At 31.9% G+C, this 20,927-nt stretch overlaps 1 protein-coding gene across 1 annotated transcript in view; it reads left to right on the top strand.

Annotated features, from left to right (window-relative positions):
- The window catches only part of agap3 (ArfGAP with GTPase domain, ankyrin repeat and PH domain 3), an 86,910-nt gene that overhangs the window by 62,919 nt on the left and 3,064 nt on the right, over positions 1-20,927 (top strand). Inside the window, 5 exon segments of the mRNA XM_043225947.1 lie at positions 3,789-3,943; positions 4,037-4,088; positions 4,091-4,126; positions 5,073-5,295; positions 20,382-20,637. Coding sequence (XP_043081882.1) covers positions 3,789-3,943; positions 4,037-4,088; positions 4,091-4,126; positions 5,073-5,295; positions 20,382-20,637 — 722 coding nt within the window.

The raw sequence follows: 20,927 nt of genomic DNA, 5'->3' as shown, positions 1-20,927 counted from the left end.
AACATTTGAATTAGGCTTTTTTTGTTTGTTTGTTTTTGTGTTGTAAAAATAGCTTTGTTGCAGTTGTTCACATGCTTTTCCTCCGGATAAAAAAATTTAAATTAAAATTTAATATGGCAAAAATAATAGAAATTAATATAAATAAAACAAACCAATTTAAAGTATGTATTTTATTTTATTAGATTGCCTTTTAATTATTTTAAATGCCTGTAAACAAGACATGCTACAATTAATGGTCCTTTTTACTTTTATTTTATATATATATATATATATATATATATATATATATATATATATATATATATATATATATATATATATATATATATATATATATATATATATATATATATATTATATTTATATATATATATATATATATATATATATATATATATATATATATATATATATATATATATATATATATATTTTTTTTTTTTTTTTTTTTTTTTTTTTGCAATGGTCAAGTCATTTTCTTTTTATTACATGTTGTTCATTTGGATGTGAATTATGTATTTCGACCACTGCATGAGAGGGATAAGATATGTTTCTAAACCTAGTGAACCTATCTAGACAGCATTTGAGTGCATTTCAATTCTAAGCAGGCAGCTTACGGGATTTAGTGATAAACTTTTACACTCCTTTTTATTCAAAGAAATATTACAGAACAAACAATTACTGTTATTTGTGCGCCGCCTAACAAATAAAGCACAAAACGAACGCCGATTATCCTCTATTCTCTACGGTTTCAAGCTGCTGACATCAGAAGGAGTTTTTTTAATAACTCCGTATTGAAATTACCTGTTGTAATGGCTAATTTATCAGATGGCCAGCCAACAGAATAATTGTCTGTGTTGAGAGGCAGAGGTGTGTAATCGTTGGACAGTGCAGTGCGAGATAATTGTGTTGCTTTTCGTAATAGCAAGAGAGAAACCGTATCACCGCAGTCAAAACGCATTCCCTAAAATATGAAATATGTGCAAGATCTACTGATCACTGAAAGTAAATGTACGCACTCCGAAAGTACGAAACGCGTTTCCTCATGTTGGCCACGTTGTGTCTGTTAGAGAGCTTCGTGAGACGCATTCGTGGTTGATTTCCGGCAAAAAGAAGCATGAAATGTAAACAAAGCAGAGAGATGAACCGGAGCGACAGACCTTCACCCTTTAGTCCTTGATTTAGACACAGAGCTGCTGGCTCTGTATTGATCTCTGACCTGGAGTTAAGTCCCGTGAATAAATCGGATAATTGAGGAGGGTGTCAAACTAATTGGATTGTTGCCGTTCGCTTGAGGCCATGCGGTCTTTGACAATCATACGCGTGTGTTCCAGTCATTATATGGAGATTATTGATCGCTGATGAGAGCAGACGGAGATCTATACGCTTCACGTTCAAGATAAACCGCTGCCTTAAAACCACACTCAACATTTACAGTTATACAGTATTGAGAGAGGATGCCGAAATATCAGCTGGTAGTGACCTTGTACCATTTAATAATCTCTGTGTGTGTGTGTTATCTTTTGGTTTTATGTTCATTAGGTTCCAACTAAACATGGTAAAGTAGCTTTCATTCGTAAAACACAAAAAATAGTAATTAAATGTTTTAAATAATAATACAAAAAAAGAATAATAATACATTTAAATTGTAGTTTTTTATTTCTTAATTTCTTGATAATTCATGATAAATTCTTTATTGCTGAGACCTCAATACTGTCCAAATAATCATATTATAGCGAATCAATTTATATGTGTGTGTGTGTATATATATATATATATATATATATATATATATATATATATATATATATATATATATATATATATATATATATATATATATATATATATATATATATATATATATATATATATATATATATTATATATATATATATATATATATATATATATATATATATATATATATATATATATATATATATATATATTTATATATATATATATATATATATATATATATATATATATACATTATATATATATATATATATATATATATATACATACATTATATATTTATATATATATATATACACTTTTAGTTTTATATAATTTTAGGTCCAAATGATAAAGAAGCTTCTATTCATAAAATCCAAAAATTAAATGCATTAAATAATAATATATTAAAAAGACTAAGATACTAAGATATATTTTTTAATAAATATATATATATATATTTTTATTATTATGTTATAGACAAAAATAAATAAATAATATATATATATATATATATAAAACATATTATATTACATCCTTTCTAACCCAGTTAAATATGTGTCTTTTTTTTTATCTCACAATGTAGAGGAACAATTTACGAAAACAAAAAAATGGAGTTGGCATGTGACCTTGATAATTTACGATAATTTCTCTAATAGCGAGATCTCGGTAATGTGCTAATGATCATTTACAGTGGGCGTCAATAAATGGTGTTATGTTGTGCGTTTTAATACCAATAAACCGCCTTTTTGCTGTAGAACTACTGCAGTGAATGAGCCTGTGAACTACTTTTCGCCTCATGCCGCTTCATTGGCTGTAATACTCACGTGTGTAATCATCGTCCCATACATATCAAAGTAATCACGCTTTTGAAATGAATATTGAGCAAATTGCAGAAATGATGGTCTGTTTTTCACCTCTCGCCCCTCATTTGAGCTCGGCAGAAACATTGCAACACCTCGCGTGTGTTTTTGCGACGTGGAAATTACTGTGACCAGAATGATTAACCCACATTATATTCTATTTAGGCAGCTGCAATAATAATGAGTCTTCACTGGTAATGAGATAAGTACTCTAATGGATGTATTTACCTTTTTAATCACTTGGATTTTACGATGCTGATGAACAACAGCAACTGACACTAATCGCAGATACCCATAATGCACCTAGGATATTGGCCATTTAAATATTCGTATTTTCAGCCTGTAGTGAAGATGATCTCAAACTTGGAAATAATGGCATTTATGTTTTTGGTTCTTTAACCTGCAATTTCATATTTGTATTAATTTAATAACTATTTAAATTTTATAAGTATTTCATGTAATATTTAATTTATTTAATACATGTATGTGTGCGGTGTATATTTATTATGTATATATAAATGTACACACATTCCTGTATACATTTCAGAAAATGTTATGTTTATATATTAAATATATTTATTTATTATGAATGGACAAATAAATATATATATATATATATATATATATATATATATATATATATATATATATATATATATATATATATATATATATATATATATTTTTATATATTTATATATTTATATATTTATATATATATTTATAAATATTTATATATTATGTATATTTCTATAAAAATATTTATATATAAATATTTATATATTTATATATATATTTGTTATATATTTATCTTATATATATATATATAATACTGTTTATGTTATATATATACATACACACATACAAACAAAATATATTGTTGTATGTGTGTGTGTGTGTGTGTGTGTGTGTGTGTGTGTGTGTGTGTGTGTGTGTGTGTGTGTGTGTGCAAAAAACTTTCATGGCAGTTTCTGTGAGGCCTCGTAATTGTGCTAATTATCATTTGCAGTGGACATCAATAAATATATATATATCAATGTGTGTGTATATATATATATATACATATACACATTTTTTAATAAACATCAAATACGTTCTGATAATTTCATCGGATGTAATTGTGTCACGGAGCATAACATTTCTGCTTCCATTGTGGACCCTCATCTCCCATTTGGTGTGTTTCAGAGCAAGAGGAGTCGTTTGAGTTCATCATCGTGTCCCTGACGGGTCAGATGTGGCATTTCGAGGCGTCAACGTTTGAGGAAAGAGAGCTCTGGGTTCAGGCCATTGAGAGCCAGATATTTGCCAGTCTACAGTCCTGTGAGAGCAGCAAGAACAAGGTAAGATGTGTTCATTTAGGTAGGCTGGAAATGGCTCTTGTGTGCCCTTCTGCTCCTTTCAGGCTGTGATATCTGAACTGTTATGTCACGTAGTCTCGATTAGGAAGCCAAAGTGATGCAGTGACCATCCAGTCCATCAGGAATGTGAGGGGAACAGCTTCTGTGCAGACTGTGACGCCGCCAGTGAGTAAAACATCGAGACAGCAGACATTACTGAACAAGAAGCCAATCTCATTTTATCCCGTGTTTGTCTTTTCCATTGTTGTGTATCATGTGATAAAATACTAACAAGTAATAATATAAAATAAAGTAAAAAAAAAAAAAAAAAAGTTAAATAATAATAAAAAACGTTCAAACATGTTATAAAAATAGTAGAAATAATATATAGAATAATTAATACAAAAAAACATTGTTCTGTTTTTGATAGGTAGTTCACCTATATTAAAATAATCCAAAATAAAATAAAACAAACAATGAAAATGTATTTACAGTTATTTTTAATAATTAAATGAACACTTAATTTTTTGTGTTTTTGGGTAGTTTCACCCACAATAAAATGATAACAAATAATGTAAATATATTTATTTATTATGAATAGACAAATAAATATATATATATATATATATATATATATATATATATATATATATATATATATATATTTATAAATATGTATATATTTTATATATTTATATATATATTTATAAATATTTATATATTATATATATTTATATATATATATATATATATATATATATATATATATATATATATATATATATATATATATATATATATATATATTTGTTATATATATATTTGTTATATATTTATGTTATATATATAATACTGTGTCCGTGTAGTTATATATAATAATACAGACATTTCCAGACGTTTTAGCAGGGTAGTTTTCGACATTTTAGATTAAAAATAACATTAAATAAAATAATTTTTAAAAATAAATAAATAAAATTTTTGGGCTAGATTCACACACTTGAAAATAATAAAAACAATTAATCGTATTATGTAAAAATCGAATGATTTCAGATTTGACCCACCAGACAACGCTTACGACCTATCAGTGAGATATATGTAAGATATTGGTAAGAAAACTGTCTGTGACCCTCAGATCCGGACTGGGCCAGTCTGAACCTGGGCGCTCTGATCTGCATCGAGTGCTCCGGGATGCACAGGAACCTGGGCACGCATCTGTCCCGCGTGCGCTCTCTGGACCTGGACGACTGGCCCGTGGAGCTCAGCATGGTGATGACGGCCATCGGGAACGCCATGGCTAACAGCGTATGGGAGGGCTGTGTGGAGGGATACACCAAACCCGGGGTGGACAGCACCAGGTGGGTCACCTGTACAGAGCATTCGATTCTTTTCTCCCAGGCGAAGGAATGTTTCTAAAAGATTTGTTAACTAATAAAATATTGTTGTAACGGTATTAGCCAAGATTCCATCCAGTTTGCCAGCAACGTTCTTTTCTATTGTGCTTGGTGCTTTCGTCAAACGGCAAAGGATGCTATATAGTAAAAGTTTTAGACACGAGCAGCTCGTGATCTGGTGTTTTCAGTGTTTCAGAGCAGCTTGGTTTACAGTAAATGCTTCTCCACATGAATAATAACAAATTATTACTTAAATACTATGTTTTAGTAACATTTAATAAGAATTAAAATCTCTTTTGTTTTTATTTATAATAGTAAAAAACCTTTTTTACATGCAGTAAAAATTGACATAAATATTACTATTAGTGTACATTTTTTTTTATTATTGCCCTTTTTTTTACAGTGAAGTATTAAAATATTATTCTCTTGCTTTCATTGTTTGTTTGTTTTTGAATATTTTGGCTATTTTGCCGCTCTAAAACAACAAACAAACCAGTACCTTTTTACAAAATTGTTTTAAAAATGTAACAAAATAGAAGCTTTAAAAGCTTCCTGAATATTTCTACAAGAATAAAACAAATAATTACAAACATTCATATATATTATATAATATATATTAATATTAACTTGAAAATATTTTACAATTATTATTTCTATTATTTTTTTATTTCTATAGCAATAATAAATATTGTAATAGTATAGCATAATTTGGCTAAATTGTGCAAGTGTAAAATATGCACAGAAAACCCAAAAATTTATGCCATTTTTACCATAAAAAAAGCGTTTTGGTGGTGTTGTTCTTAATGTTTTGTCACCTGAGTTTATTCAATTTTAAAATGATAATCTTTAAACGGGTATAAATTGAATTGAAACTCTGAACGTTTGCCTAAATACAAGTTTGTGGTCAATGTGAATAATGTCTGGCTTTCTTAATGAGGCTCTATAAAGTATTAAAATCTCAAAGCGTGCTTTGTTTTGCATAGTCAGACATCAAACATTTAAGAAAGGGAAGACTATACTCTGTTCGGGATGTAGCGTCAGATCCATGATCAATCACTGGAGAGTCTTGACCCAATCATCGCTCCATTAGTGCTGTTTGGAGAAGATGAGATGTTTCAGGAGATAATAGGGTCTATAGACCATTGTCTGGAGCTGCTCACCTGCTCCGCTTCCAGGCCATGTCTCGAGGTGTTTCCCAATCTGTCTAATGACCTGGAGAAGAGAGTGTTTTTGGTGGCAATTAAAGACACTATTACAGTCCAGACCACTCCCCTTGGGGCTGAACAGAGAGCTCTCTGTGGCACTGACAGCTATCCATCACTCAGAGGGGTGTATCAGTCACTCCTGAGGGTACGCGGCCGTCATAATGCAGGATTTATTTTAATGCTGCTGAACTCTGACTTATGCCTTTATCTGTTAGATCGTGCCGAGACGTGCTTTTGGACTGACGATATATCGCATATCATTTGTTATGCATATTTGTGTTACAAACTTGAATGTGGCTTGATGAAGAGAGCTATGCTGATGTTCCTGATTAAAAGAAGTCCTACAGATTTAATATGAAGATGAGACTTCATATTATCATACAATTTTATATATATATATATATATATATATATATATATATATATATATATATATATATATATATATATAATTATTATTATTATTATTAATAATAATTAAATTTATTTGTTAAATGTCCATTAATTTAGTTTATAAATAATTTTTTCTTATTTAAATTTTTTTAAAAGCAGTTTGAAAAACACAATTAAAGGTGCTATATAAAATTAAATTGTATTTTTTTATTCAAGGCTGCTATTATAAATGTATTCTGCTTTTATGACCTCTGGTAATTGCATATTATATTGCTTTTTTCATTCATTCATTCATTCATTCATTCATTTATGTCATGGATAGAGCCTCTGATGGTAAAAAAAAAAACTATTTAATTTATTTTCTGAGAGCTTTTAAGACTCAAGACTATTTTAGAATAATATTCAGAGTTATTAACTTTGAAATTAAATTGACATAAAATAAATAATTATTAGTTGAGAAATTTCAGTTAAATGAAAATTAGAAATGTTACCTGTAATAAATTGTAGTAAAATTACAATTCAGAATAAAAAAGAATCTAAAACTGAGCAAAAATAATTATAACGTATAACAGAAATATAATAGTATTTAAATAATACTAAAATAAAAAAAATCACATTATTTTAAAGTGTCATATATGTTATGTATTGCTATAATAATTGTTATTTTAAGTACTTTATTGTACTAAAATTTTAAAATGTAATTTTTTTGTTTTAAGTAAAAATTGAGTAAATTTGAGTATAATTTGTAAATTGAGTTATATACAACACCTAAAACTGAATAAATAAGCCTTGCATTGATGTACGGTTTGTTAGGATCTGACGATATTTGGCCCGAGATGTAGCTATTTTATCTGAGAGTGCAAAAAAAAAAGAGAAAATCTCCTTTAAAGTTGTCCAAATGAGGTTCTTAGCAATGCATATTACTAATCGCAAATTAGATTTTAACATACTTACAGTAGGAAATTAACAAAATATCTATATGGAACAAGCTCTTTGCTTAATATCCTACAGATTTGCGCCATAAAAGGTATAACAAATGAATATTTTTTTTTACCCATGCAATGTATTTTTGGCTATTGCTACAAATATGCCCCAGCGGCTCAAGACGTGTTTCGTTCTCCAGGGTCACACACGGTCATGTGCGGATACTAATACACTAATACAGATATTGTGCACTCAGTTTACCTGCTGTAATATCTGTGTGTAGCTTGGTAGCATGCAAGTCATTGTCAGGATTTCCCTTCAGTGAAGAGCGTGAACAAAGATGTAACAACTGGCCTACAAAAGAGTGCGTGCAGCAGATAGCGTGTAAAGGAAGATGACCCTTTCCATCTCCTGACCACCCGGGGTGCTTCAGCTCTCCGTCTCTCTTCTTCTCTCTCTCTCTCTCTCTCTCTCTCTCTCTCTCTCTCGGCGGCGAGTGATGGCTCACAGTTATCTATTGAGTGCTTGGCGGGCTGCAGCCGAGTGCTTTTGACTTGATGAAAGATTATTGATGCTGATATCCCCCTCACACTTCAGTCGTCAGGACGGGCTCACCGCCGGAGGAGGGAATGTTTTTCATTGTCAGGAGAATCTGATGGTTCACGGCATCCTCCATTTCTTCTGTTCTCTCGCTCACTCATTCTCTCACCCGCTCGGACAAAAACTGAAAATCTCATTACCGTCATAACTGATTTTCCTCAGCCAAAGAGTAATGGGTGAAACATGGTGTGTATTCAGACTGCACATTTATTCAATATGTAGTCGTCAGGATGCATTGATTTTTTTCACAATTTAACAATAATTATTGTATGTGTATATATATATATGTGTGTGTGTGTGTGTGTGTGTGTGTGTGTGTATATATTTATACATATATATACATATGTGTGTGTGTGAATTAGCTTTCATTTTATTTATTTTAGTTTTTTTGCTATTTATGCGTTTTGGTTTATATATATATATATATATATATATATATATATATATATATATATATTTTTTTTTATTTTTTTTAGTTTTTGTTTATTTGTTTTTTTTCCTATTTTTTCTCACCAAGGCAATTTTTTGTTTCTACATAAACTTGCTTGCCATTAGACACCAAGGCAATATTTCTAATTTTATAGTTAGCTAAAATAAATATATATATATATATATATATATATTATTTACAAATTTATTAAACCTTAATTCAATAAAATAAACATTAACTGAAGTAAGAAAATATTTAAATTATTTAATTGTTTATTTCTTTTAATTATGAAGGCTACATTTCTAATTTTCAGATGCGCAAAAATAACTAAAACTGAATTTTAATTAAATGTATAGAAACTATTTTACTTTAGCTTAATATGAATTAAGATTTAAAAAATGTACGTTTTAGGTAACAGTATTAACTCTGAAGGATGTCATAAAAATATTAATACTTAAAATATTCATTTTAAGTGCCAGTTGTCATAAAATAATTAATTACTTGCATGATAGCTGTATAAACACTAGTATGGTAATAATCATTTGTACTATAAAAAGGAAAGGTACTGCATTTACAACAATTCACAAGCTTTATTTTAATACATATGAAATTTTAAATCTTCAGTTTTGTTAAAGATGGTCACTGAAAAATAATTTTAGTTTTATATAAATTATGGTGAAAAAAATTAAGTTAACGTTAATAACCCTGAATAGGATCATAAAATTAAAACTCGTAATAAGTCCCGCTTTTCATAAAACAATTAATTACTTATGTAGTCTAAATTAGATCTGATATAGTAATAATCATTTGTAATATAACAATTAAATATATGTGTGTGTGGGTTGACAGTTGTGATTTATGGGGACACAAATGAGTTTAATGACAGAGATAATACAATTTGAAATTTAAAAGGCTTAACATTAATAGTTTTTTTGGGGGAAAATCTAAAAAGGCCTATAGTTTCCTGTAAAGAGTAGGTTTAGATGTAGGACTGATGTAGGATAATAACATACAGTTTTTACAGTATAGAAAACATTACACCTATGGATGGAGAGTCCTCATAAACCACAAATGCCAACGTGTGTGTGTGTGTGTTGCTTTACTTCAATACATATGAAATTTGAAAGCTTCGGTTTTGCTAAAGATTTCATCGTTTGAGTGTTTTGTTATGAATGGGTCATTTGGACGGTCAATTACATATGCGTCATCAAAATGTGTTTTGACATCAGTGAGATGAGTAATCGGGCTGGTTTTACCGCCATGCAGTCAGACAGGATTGATTTAAAAGTCATCACGGAGGTGAAAACTAACATCCGAGTGAGGGTGACAAGTCTCGATGTTCTCCCAGCTCATTTACAGCCCTGATGACTAATTTAAACCCCATAACACAAGCCATGCGCTGCTGTAATGGCCTCTAGATTACAGCTGAACACAAATACTCGTATGTGACAAAGTCTTGCTCTGTGGGATCATAATGAAAGCTAAATTGGTACTGCCGTCTTAACACTGCTGATATTACTGTATAGGTTTATTGATTGATGGATTTTATTTGTATTTATTCATTTTTTTGATAAATGAGGAATTTTCAAATGTGTTTTACAGCGGTAATTAAAGTTCAAAATATACAAATGTATTAATTTTTATTTTTTTTAATTAAATTTTTTACATTGTATTATTTCTGTTTTAAGTACTCAAGAAAGTTTAAAATCAAAATTTCTGCAATTTTGTTAAAAAAAATTTTTTGTTTTTTATTTTTATCTTGAAAGTTGAGTATAATTGTCGTGTGTTTAATTAAGAATTATTTTTTTCTTATATTGCATAATGTTGCACTATTTATTCTAAGCAAAACATAAAATGTAAAAGTATAGAGATTTACTTAATCAGCATTTTTACATTTATTTAAAATCTAAAAAATAAGTTTAAAATCATAGAATTCGTTAAACATTAGAAATTTTTATGAATGCTTTTCAAGCTAAGTTTTTGCATTAATGATATGTATTATCATAGAGCCGTTTTTGGGGAAGGTGATGTGACTTTGAAGTGTATATCGGCTTGCTTCACCCTATATTTTCTTGTACCTTTTACCTTTAAAGCCAATGACGTTTCCAGCTGTTGAAATTCTAAATATTGTTTTAATTATTGAGCAGCGTCAATCGATCATGGAGCTCTGCAGGTACTCTATTAAGCGGATTGATAGATTTATGATAGATTTACACAGGTTTGGCGTGATTTCTGCTGTGGCTATCAATCTTGCCGGGGTAGAGAGGACAGAGGCGCTGCAGAGGTCGGCTCATCCGAGGCTCTTCAGGGCTTAAATTAGAAGTTGGCAGTTGCGTGTGTTTTCGTGTCGACTCTAATTGCCTGGCACCCGTGTGCCACAAGACTGAGAGAATTCCTTCAGTTGTTGGTGAGACGGGATGCTGACGATTTATACACACGTCTGGTTTCGATTTGAATTGAATACGTCACCTCTTATATCTGGATCTGTATCAGGGTTATTAACTGAAACCTTGAAGAAATAAACTTTAATTACATTAAATATTTATTAAAATTATTATCATTCATTTTATATATTTAGTTATACATTTTAGTTTGTCTACAATAGAAACTAAATAAAATAATTATTTTCTTCTTATTTTTATTTTTAGATTAATATTTTATATATGTATATTTAATATTATTATTAATGTTAAATGAAATATTTAAAACACATTTAGTCATTAATTTAAATGTATTTTTAATTGTTTTATTTCAGTTAATTGCCATGGCAATATTTCACAGTTTTTCTTTCAGTTTAAAGCTGAATTAAAAGTTAATAGAAATTATATAAAAATTGTTGAATGTTTTATTTTAAATTAAAATAAATTATATATATATATATATATATATATATATATATATATATATATATATATATATATATATACTGTTAATATTAATGTTATATGTTACTATTCATATTCAAATAATTATTTAATTATTAATTTACGTTTACTTTTCATTTTAATTTCAGTTAACTGCCAAGGCAACAGTTGTCAATTTCTAACTAAAATAACTAAAGCTGATTTAAAAAATAAACAAACTATATTAAAAAAAATGAATGAAAATGAAAAATCGATAAACCTTAAAATGGAAACAAACAATAAAAAAGAACAACTTTGAAATATTAATAAAAACTAATTTAAAAAAAATTACACTGATTTGTATCTGTCTGTCTGTATATTTATATATGATGTCTCTCTTTATTTTCCTCCTCTTCTTTGCTCTTTTGTGACTGGACTGAAAGAGATAGCGATTGTGCATCTCTCTCTCACACACACACACACACACATGATGCCCTTCGGCCAGAGCAGGTAATAGCTCTGATGATCCTCCAGTTTGTTTCAGAAATAATTTGCCGTTGCGTCTTCGCCACAGGGCAGTGGCACTAATACAAATGAATCACTTCACTAACCTCTTTCCCTCTTTTACACGCCGTCAATCCTTCCTCTCTTTCCCACCTGTCCTCTCGCCGCCTTCATTCTCTGCCTTCCGTTGCCGTTTTTTCCCACCTATGTTGCAGTGCTTCTTGTAGGCGAGTAGATCTTCAAATTAACGGAATTATAACAGCATTTTGTCCGTTTTAACCAATCAGGTGAGAGCTAGTGTTTGATTGACAGCTCAGTTGATTAACGTAATATCGCGTTTGATAAGGACTGACAAAACGATCTTTTTTTTCCTCAGTATTTACAAAAACTGCATTAGAGCGAGTAAATAGTGCATTTTACAGCGTTTCTCCTCGTGGATGAAGCTTCAGGAATGGAGCGTGATTATAAATACATCATCGCATACAGACGCCTGACTTAAATACTGGAATGATAAATGTTTGACATCATCAATTGCTTTTGCTGTCGCACATTTTCTTTTTCCCTTCTAGCAATGGAAATATGTTTTGCTCTCATGTGGTGCATTTTTCAAAGTATTGTTTGCGCTCTCGCGGCTCGCTGCAGAAAATGTATTCAAGACAGGAAGCGTGCCTTTATTTTTCGACATTTTTCCGCTGCTCAGACGATTGGCTGCACGTAGGCTCGTTCGGACAGGTGTTTTAATTGCACAGAACGAAGATATCGATAATTATTTTATATATGAAATTCGTATCCGCAAAGAGATGTGATTGTCTGTAAGTAAGGTTTCTATTGTAAACCTAAAGTGGATTTTTGGGAATGTTTCAGCTTCTCGGCACATTCCCAGTTTCAATATTTCATGTTGATCATTTTTCATTTAATGATTATTATGTATTACAAATATGATCACGGTTTTATTTAACATGTTTTTGGAAAAAAAAGGGCATCCTAACCAGCAAGTGAGTTATTGTTCTCACTGTTTATTTATTGTGTATTCATAAATACACGTGCATGTTTATTTTTATAATACATATGTAATGTATATACACGTACATTTTTCAACATGTATACTAAATGCGTGTGTATTTATATATACATAAAAGAAATAAACACAGTACACGCACATGCAAACAAAAACTTATTTCGGATGTGATTAAACGTAATTAATCAAATCAAGCCATTTTCAGTGTCACACGATCCTTCAGAAATCACTCTAATGTGCTGATTTGCCGCTCAGGAAACATTTCTCATCGTTATCGCTGTTGAAGACCGTGACGCCGCTTCGCATTTTTGCCGAAAGCAGGATTCGTTTGTTATTCCAGAATTTCATAAAAGCTCTCTGAAGGTCAAAAGAACGTTTAAAAATTTGAATCTTTTGTAACATTCTAAACGTCTTCCCTGTCACTTCTGCACTCTTGATCAATCAAAGTGTGGATTTCTGTTTGGGATATGGGTAATAAAATGAAGTTTGAAGCTGGACTAGAAACAGTAAAGCTGTGTTTGTGTGACACTGTCTCATTGCAAACACTCCCCTCTTTCTTTCTCTCTCTCTCTCTCTCTCTCTCTCTTCCTCCCTCTCTCTGCTTTACAAACACTCGTTCCCTGCTGGGAGGGTGTTCGGGGTCTGTTTGATGTGTCTTTTGAGGGTTTGAGGGGGTTGTTTTGTGTTTGTGTGCTTCCTCTGAGCCCCTTACCTCCATGAACCCATTCACTTCCAGGCCCTGCGCTCTGATTGGTGGCATCCACCTTCCTCCACGCCCTCGTCGTTTGTGTCTCAGATGATCCACTTTCACTTGCTCCTGGAGAGACGCCTCCCCTCGTGTGTGCTCTACATAGGGACCCTCTCATAAATCCCTGTGTGCTGTTTAGTGTGGGTTGAGTAATTGCCCTGTTGTTTCTTTCTCCGTATTGGAGTGCATTCATGTGTTCCTGATACTCTGGGCCGGGCTACAGGAATCATTTTCCTGTTTTCATGATCATTAGGGTCAGGTGATGCTACAAAAGCTCTTGTAAAACCTTGACTTAACACCTTACTCCAGCTGACCGCAAAGAACATATATATATATATATATATATATATATATATATATATATATATATATATATATATATATATAAATTCTGGATGTTTAGTGACACTTGATTTTATCAGTTATTATTTGTTGTGAAAAATGGGCTGTAATATATTGACTTTGCTTATGTCAGGATAAATTCACTTTTTCTGATAATTACATATTTGTTTAGTTTTTATTCAAGTATTTAAAATGTTTTCATCTTTTTATCATTATGTACGATATATATATTAGATATAATTAAAGTATTTGAGATACTGTTGTTAATATAATTATATTGTAATGTTTATTTTCATTTATGAAAAGTATTTATAATGATATATATATATATATATATATATATATATATATATTTTCATATATATATATATATATATATATATAAACAAGTGAAAAAGTGTATAAACATTTTCTTTATCAACTGATTTTTTTGAGTTTATATTTAATTCAGTAGTTTTTAATTTGTTCATATATTTATTTATATTTAGAATGAAGTGTATTTATTTTACTCATATTCTTATGCATAAAATACCTTTTTTTCACTAAATATATTCATTTCATTTTTCTAAATAAATATATGTAATTTAAATATTCTTGTAAACAGTTAAAATTCAACCACAAATATACATTTTGCAGTGTAATATATTTTAATGTTTGTTATTGTATTTCAAAAACATTGATAAGCGTGTTTATATTTATTTAATTATTAATATTCACGTTTTATGAATAACATACGATTAAAGATAACCTTTTTTCTTAAGAATAATGTGCACTTATCAATCACGCATCAATAAAACGTTGAGAAAGTAAATGGGGTCAGCACTAATTTCATGTTGACTTTGATGATTTATTATTAAGTGACATTATTAAGTGCTAATGTTATTGTCGTTCCCTTTGAAGCAGTTAACAGCATTTAAAGTCAAGTTGGATATAAAGAGTACTTGGTCTCCTTTTCAGCCTTATAGTCTCTCTCACACTCGAGCCCCCCGATGTCCCCCAAGCAACCCTGAAATTCACTGCAAATATGTGTGTACCAGTGTGTGTGTGTGTGTGTGTGTGTGTGTTTCCTGAATGTGGTTTTCTCCCCCTGCAGAGAGAATCTTCCCTCCATCTCATCACTCTTTCCTGGCCTCCTCGTCCCTCCCTCGCTTTTGACACGCTAAAGCTGCACATTTTATTTTTCTTCCTCCTGCCGAGAGGAAGTGTCTTTTCATGGCTTCTCGGCTTTCTCCCATAAAGCCCTCCACACAGTGCCCTGTGTTTGGATTGGGTCTCCATTTCAAACAAAAGTCTGAGGCGGGATTACCAGCCCCTCTCTTCCTCTCTTTCACACTTCTCCTTTCAAGTGGCAGCGGCTGGGGATTTGAGAAGCCTGTTGCTGCTCCTGAAATCTTCGTCCTTCCTTTTTAAGGACAGGTGACCATAAACTGACTGAGAGAAGCTTCGTAAAGTGCTGTCACTAACGACTATTTGGATCAGTTTTCCCTGAGCGTCCTCGCATCCTATAAATCTTATCTCTAATAGAAAGAGTTCAGCAATTGTCACTAATCGGATTTTCTTTTCTTTTACATTTAGAGAGGTAAAATAAAGCTCAAAAACACCTTGTTAACTTGATTTGGTTTCATTTCAGATGTGGACAGATGGCATGAAGCTCTGTAACCTTATTTAAAATTGTTATATTGTGTATAAAATAAAATTCAAGTCAAAAATAAGGTACTGTTTGTTTTATTTTACTTTCAAAGTGAATGTGGACAGATGCCATGGAGCTCTCAAAATAACTTTTTTAGATAAATACATTATTCAATTTTATTATTTTAATTTGAATATGGAGAGATGTTGACAAATATTTAGTATTTAAAAAACCAAAAAAACCAAAAAGTACTATTTGTTTATATTTTATTTTAAATTCAAATGCAGATAGATGTCATAGAGCTCCTAAAATAAGTTTGTTTTATTTTATCATTTATTTTATTTTGAATAGGAACAGATATAATAAAGCTCCAAAAACGTTTTATTTTATTTTATTTTATTTTATTTTATTTTATTTTATTTTATTTTATTTTTTACAGTCAACATTAAACCAATTCATTTCACCACGTTTATTATTATTATATATTATTACAAAATTATTAGTTTTTTTGTTTTGCTTTGCTTCATTTTAAAACTTGTTGTAAAAACTGTGAGGGAAATGCCAAATTGTCTCGAGACTTCTCATGCTAGATTACACGTCAGTCAACCATCGTTGGTTCTTGACTTTCTGTATCGATGTCAAACCCGTCTCCGTTCACCTTGATCCCGATCTCGTCTGTACCTTTTAGAAATCAATCGTGCCTACAAAGGTTAGACCTTTGAGTGGTGCGCAAAACGCACGGCCCACCTCGTGACCGTCTGGGGAGTTTAACAGGAAAACAGCAGCGTGAACATTCATCAAAACATCTCCTTTCGTTTCCCCCTCAAGAAAAGAAAGTCGCGTTTTCACCGCGTTAAATGTCACTGTCAGTGACCCTGGAAACGCATCTGTCCCTTTCGACTTGTCAAAAGTGATTCTCCCTCGTTAAACTAGTGTAAACTCACCCTCCTCCACTTTAAAGCGCTCTCCTCCTGGAGTGTAAGAGTCGCCCACCCTCTTAAACCCCTGCGATGGCTTCCTGTAAAGAATTCAGATGAAGAGAGAACAACAGGGTGGGTCTCCTCAGAAGAAAAACAAGCTTTGAAAGATTGACTGCTGAAGTAGGAGGGGAGGGAGGCTAATTATACACACACACACACACACACACACACACACACACACACACACACACACACGGTCTCTCTCTCTGAAGAACGATTCACTGTGCCCAGAGTCCATTCAATTGCTCTCTGCCTTGTTCACAAAGACCTGTCAGGATTTTCAGGGAAACAGCCTTAAAGATGTGGCTTACTTAATTAGCTCGTGCCATTGTTGCCGAAGTGACTTAAACAACACTCGCTCGTACACACGCGATTGTCTTCGGGGGAACGTAATGGTGGCACGGGATAACAGATTATCAGTTTGGAGATGCCACAACATTCGTTCTGCTTCGTAAAGCCGGTGTCGTTCGGCGTAAGAGCGCACTTCTGAAACAGAGTCGTTTCATTAGACGCTAAGTGGTTGCTTTTAGTATTTTAGGTCAAGGTTTTTTTGGATGCTTTTCTTATTAATTTTTTGAAGGCGTTTTATACCTCCCGTAAGACGCCGATTACAGAGCGTTGAAATGATTTGTGCGTGAGTGGAGCTTGTTGACATGATGATGGGGTGAGCTTTTCCTCCGCTCTCCTTCATAGTTCTGTCACTTTTTGGGACAGTGTGCGAGACGTATAGGTTCGACCCCGTCAGAGAAAGTGTGTTGTTTGAGGATGATAAAGGGGTGTGGCTTCGCTTATGCTCCCATCATACGGCCAATCGCTGCTGCTGTAAGTTTCAGTCAAGTTTAAATGTAAGTGTAAGTGTTTGCTCATCACTTGTTTGGCTGGGTTTCTCGTGCGGAGCTGCCATGAAACATTGCCTTTGCTGCATTAAGGTAGATATAGATGATTAAGTTATGAAATAAAAAATTCTATGGTATGTAAATTAGCACTGACTGGCATTATGGGACTAATTTTCTTACAATTTCCTAAAATGTCTAGTTTACAGAAAGCTTTGATTAGCTAATGATCAAATATAAGTTCCAGAGTAATTCAGTTATTTGTAAGATTTAAAAAAATATTTGTATTTTGTTTATATTTGAGATAAATTAAGCAAAAATTTATTGTATTAAATTATATATAGAATGCAAATAAAAACACCTGTAGTTTATATATATATATATATATATATATATATATATATATATATATATATATATATATATATATATATATATATATATTTTTATATATATCATTTTTATCTTTTATAAAAGTTATTTGGAACAGTTGAATACTTTTATATAATATTTTATGTAATAATATATTATGTTAGATATTATGTCACGTTATTCAGGTATTTTTATTGTTAATCTTATATAAACATTAAATACATTATATTAAAATATAATTATTTATATATATATATTGCATTTATAGTACACATTTATTATAATTTATGTAATATTTTATGCAATAATGTACATTCATATATGTGCTTTCAATGCAATAAAATGAATGATATATAAAGTAATAATATAATAAATAGAATAAATAGCTAAATGTTAAGTTTAATGAATTATAGAATCTTAAATCATTTAATTTAAAAAAATATATGATTTACTCAGTTACCAAGTAGTCACTCAACTTTATGAATGCATGAAGTATATATCATCTACACTCATTTGTCTGGATCATCTGGTTTGTTGTGATCAACATTAGCGCTGTGGGTCTGGGTCCGTGTCTTTGTGGAGTCCGGTCCGGGGAGAGCCGTCACCCGACATCTCTCCAGACTCTCTTTACCTCTATCAGCTCTCTCTCTCTCACTCAGTCTCTTCTGTGTGTCACTCACCCCGACGAGGCGAACAACAGCTTCTTTCTGCTCCCCTTATCACCCGCCGCACGGGGTCAGCGGGTCAGACCGCCACTGAGCATGCTCAGATCGGCTAGTATCGATTTTAATTTAGCGGCGTGAATGCCAGCAGAAGAGAGGAGAGGGGGCGGCCGGGTGATAGAGAGGAACAGATAGAAGTCTGAAGAGTTGGACTCCATTCTCTCGTCCGAGTGCGTCTCTTTCAGCCCTTTTCTTTGGGCCTTCGATCTGGCGGGCTGCCGGCGGACCCCTAGAGGGTTGAGGGGCCAGCGTTGAGAGGGCCTCCTTTGTGGGGATTCACCGGGCAGGACTGACAACACTGACAGCGGCGATAAAAAACACGGCTTCCCCCCCCCCAACGCACACACTCCTGTATTGTCCACGATAGACATGCTGTTCACAATGTGTAACCTTTCGATAGCCAGACAGACTTTAACCCTCTAGATCCTGACGGAAAGCGCTCCAGGGGAAGTTGAGGCTGAGGATGCGTGATTTGTACGTTTAACCTGCTTCCCTTGTGACCTCCATCATAATCATAACAGAATTACTCTGGACTTCCTCAAAGTCAAAGATACGATTATGGCGGAAATTCGGACTCTGCTGGGATTGTCAGATATTAATAAGCCACAGACGTAGGAGAAAGACTGGGGGTGATATTAGGGACGAGCGAATTTATACACAATATAATTATAGGCATTAAATACACTCTATTATTTATAGCATTATTATTATAAAGCATTTAATACAAATTAATATAATGATATATAGCTTATAACTGTCAGCTTTATTAAATTGGTATTTGTTCAATTATTACACAACATTTAGTAAATTGTAAAAATTTATTTGTAACGTTTTCTATAAAAATAGAAATGGTGTTGAATTTCTAAAAGCAGGACAAAATGCATACATTTTTTATTTATGCACTAATTAAAATCTGAAAGCATTATTGCTATAAAGCATTTAATGCAAATATGTAATATTAAAAGGTAAAATATGTAGTTTAAAATTGTCAACCATTTAAACAAATCATTGAAAAAGGTTACATATTTTATACATTTATGTTTATTGTTTTAATTTATATTGTGCCTTGATTATATGTAACATTTATTAAGTTCATAAAAAATCTTTTTTAAAAAGTAACATTTTTGAAAGTAGAAAAAAATATTATATATATATATATATATATATATATATATATATATAATATACAGAATATATATATAGTATATTATTTATATTAATTATATACGTGTGTGTGTGTGTGTGTATATATATATAGAGAGAGAGAGAGAGAGAGAGAGAGATTAAATTTTTATAATAAAACCTAGTACCAAGCAGCAATATTTACCTATATATATATATATATAGTTCTAAAATGTGTATTTTCTAAATAGATTTAGTTGATTCAGAGTTTTGATTTGATTCCCTACACTGGACTGGTATTAGCTATCAGAATGACCACTGATAAACCAAACCGTGTGTTTATAAGTATAAAGAGTTGAGCGCTGTTTGTGTTGTAACTCTCAGGGAAGAGAAGGAGCGTTGGATCCGGGCGAAGTACGAGCAGAAGTTGTTCCTGGTGGGTCTCCCTCAGTCAGACGTGCCGCTGGGACAGCAGCTCCTGCGGGCCGTGGTGGAGGACGACCTGAGGCTGGTGGTCCTCCTGCTGGCCCACGGCACCAAAGAAGAGGTCAACGAGACGTACGGCGACGGAGACGGACGCACCGCCCTGCACCTGTCCTGCGCCATGGCCAACGTCGTGATCACGCAGCTGCTCATCTGGGTAAGAACTGGAGTTCTGGAAGCACCTTTCCTTCACAAGTGTCTCTCCCTCAGTTTGTGTATTTGGTTTAATGGAATGTGTTTGTGGTTTTTGCTCTTAAAAAAAGCAAGGTGTGTTCTGATTGGTCAGCTATCCTGTGCGTTGTGATTGGCTGAATACCTCAAGCGTCTGACGGAAATGTTACGGCTGCGTCCCAACGCTATGACACCAAAACTATAAAACACATTACAAACAAGGCATTTGTTGCATCCAGTGGCAACAAAATTATCGCTTATAATGACTTAAACTGT

Source organism: Puntigrus tetrazona, chromosome 24 (assembly GCF_018831695.1).
Source record: "Puntigrus tetrazona isolate hp1 chromosome 24, ASM1883169v1, whole genome shotgun sequence".
Taxonomy (NCBI): Eukaryota; Metazoa; Chordata; class Actinopteri; order Cypriniformes; family Cyprinidae; genus Puntigrus; species Puntigrus tetrazona.
Note: the sequence above shows the minus strand (reverse complement) of the source record. Positions and strands in the feature narration are given on the sequence as shown.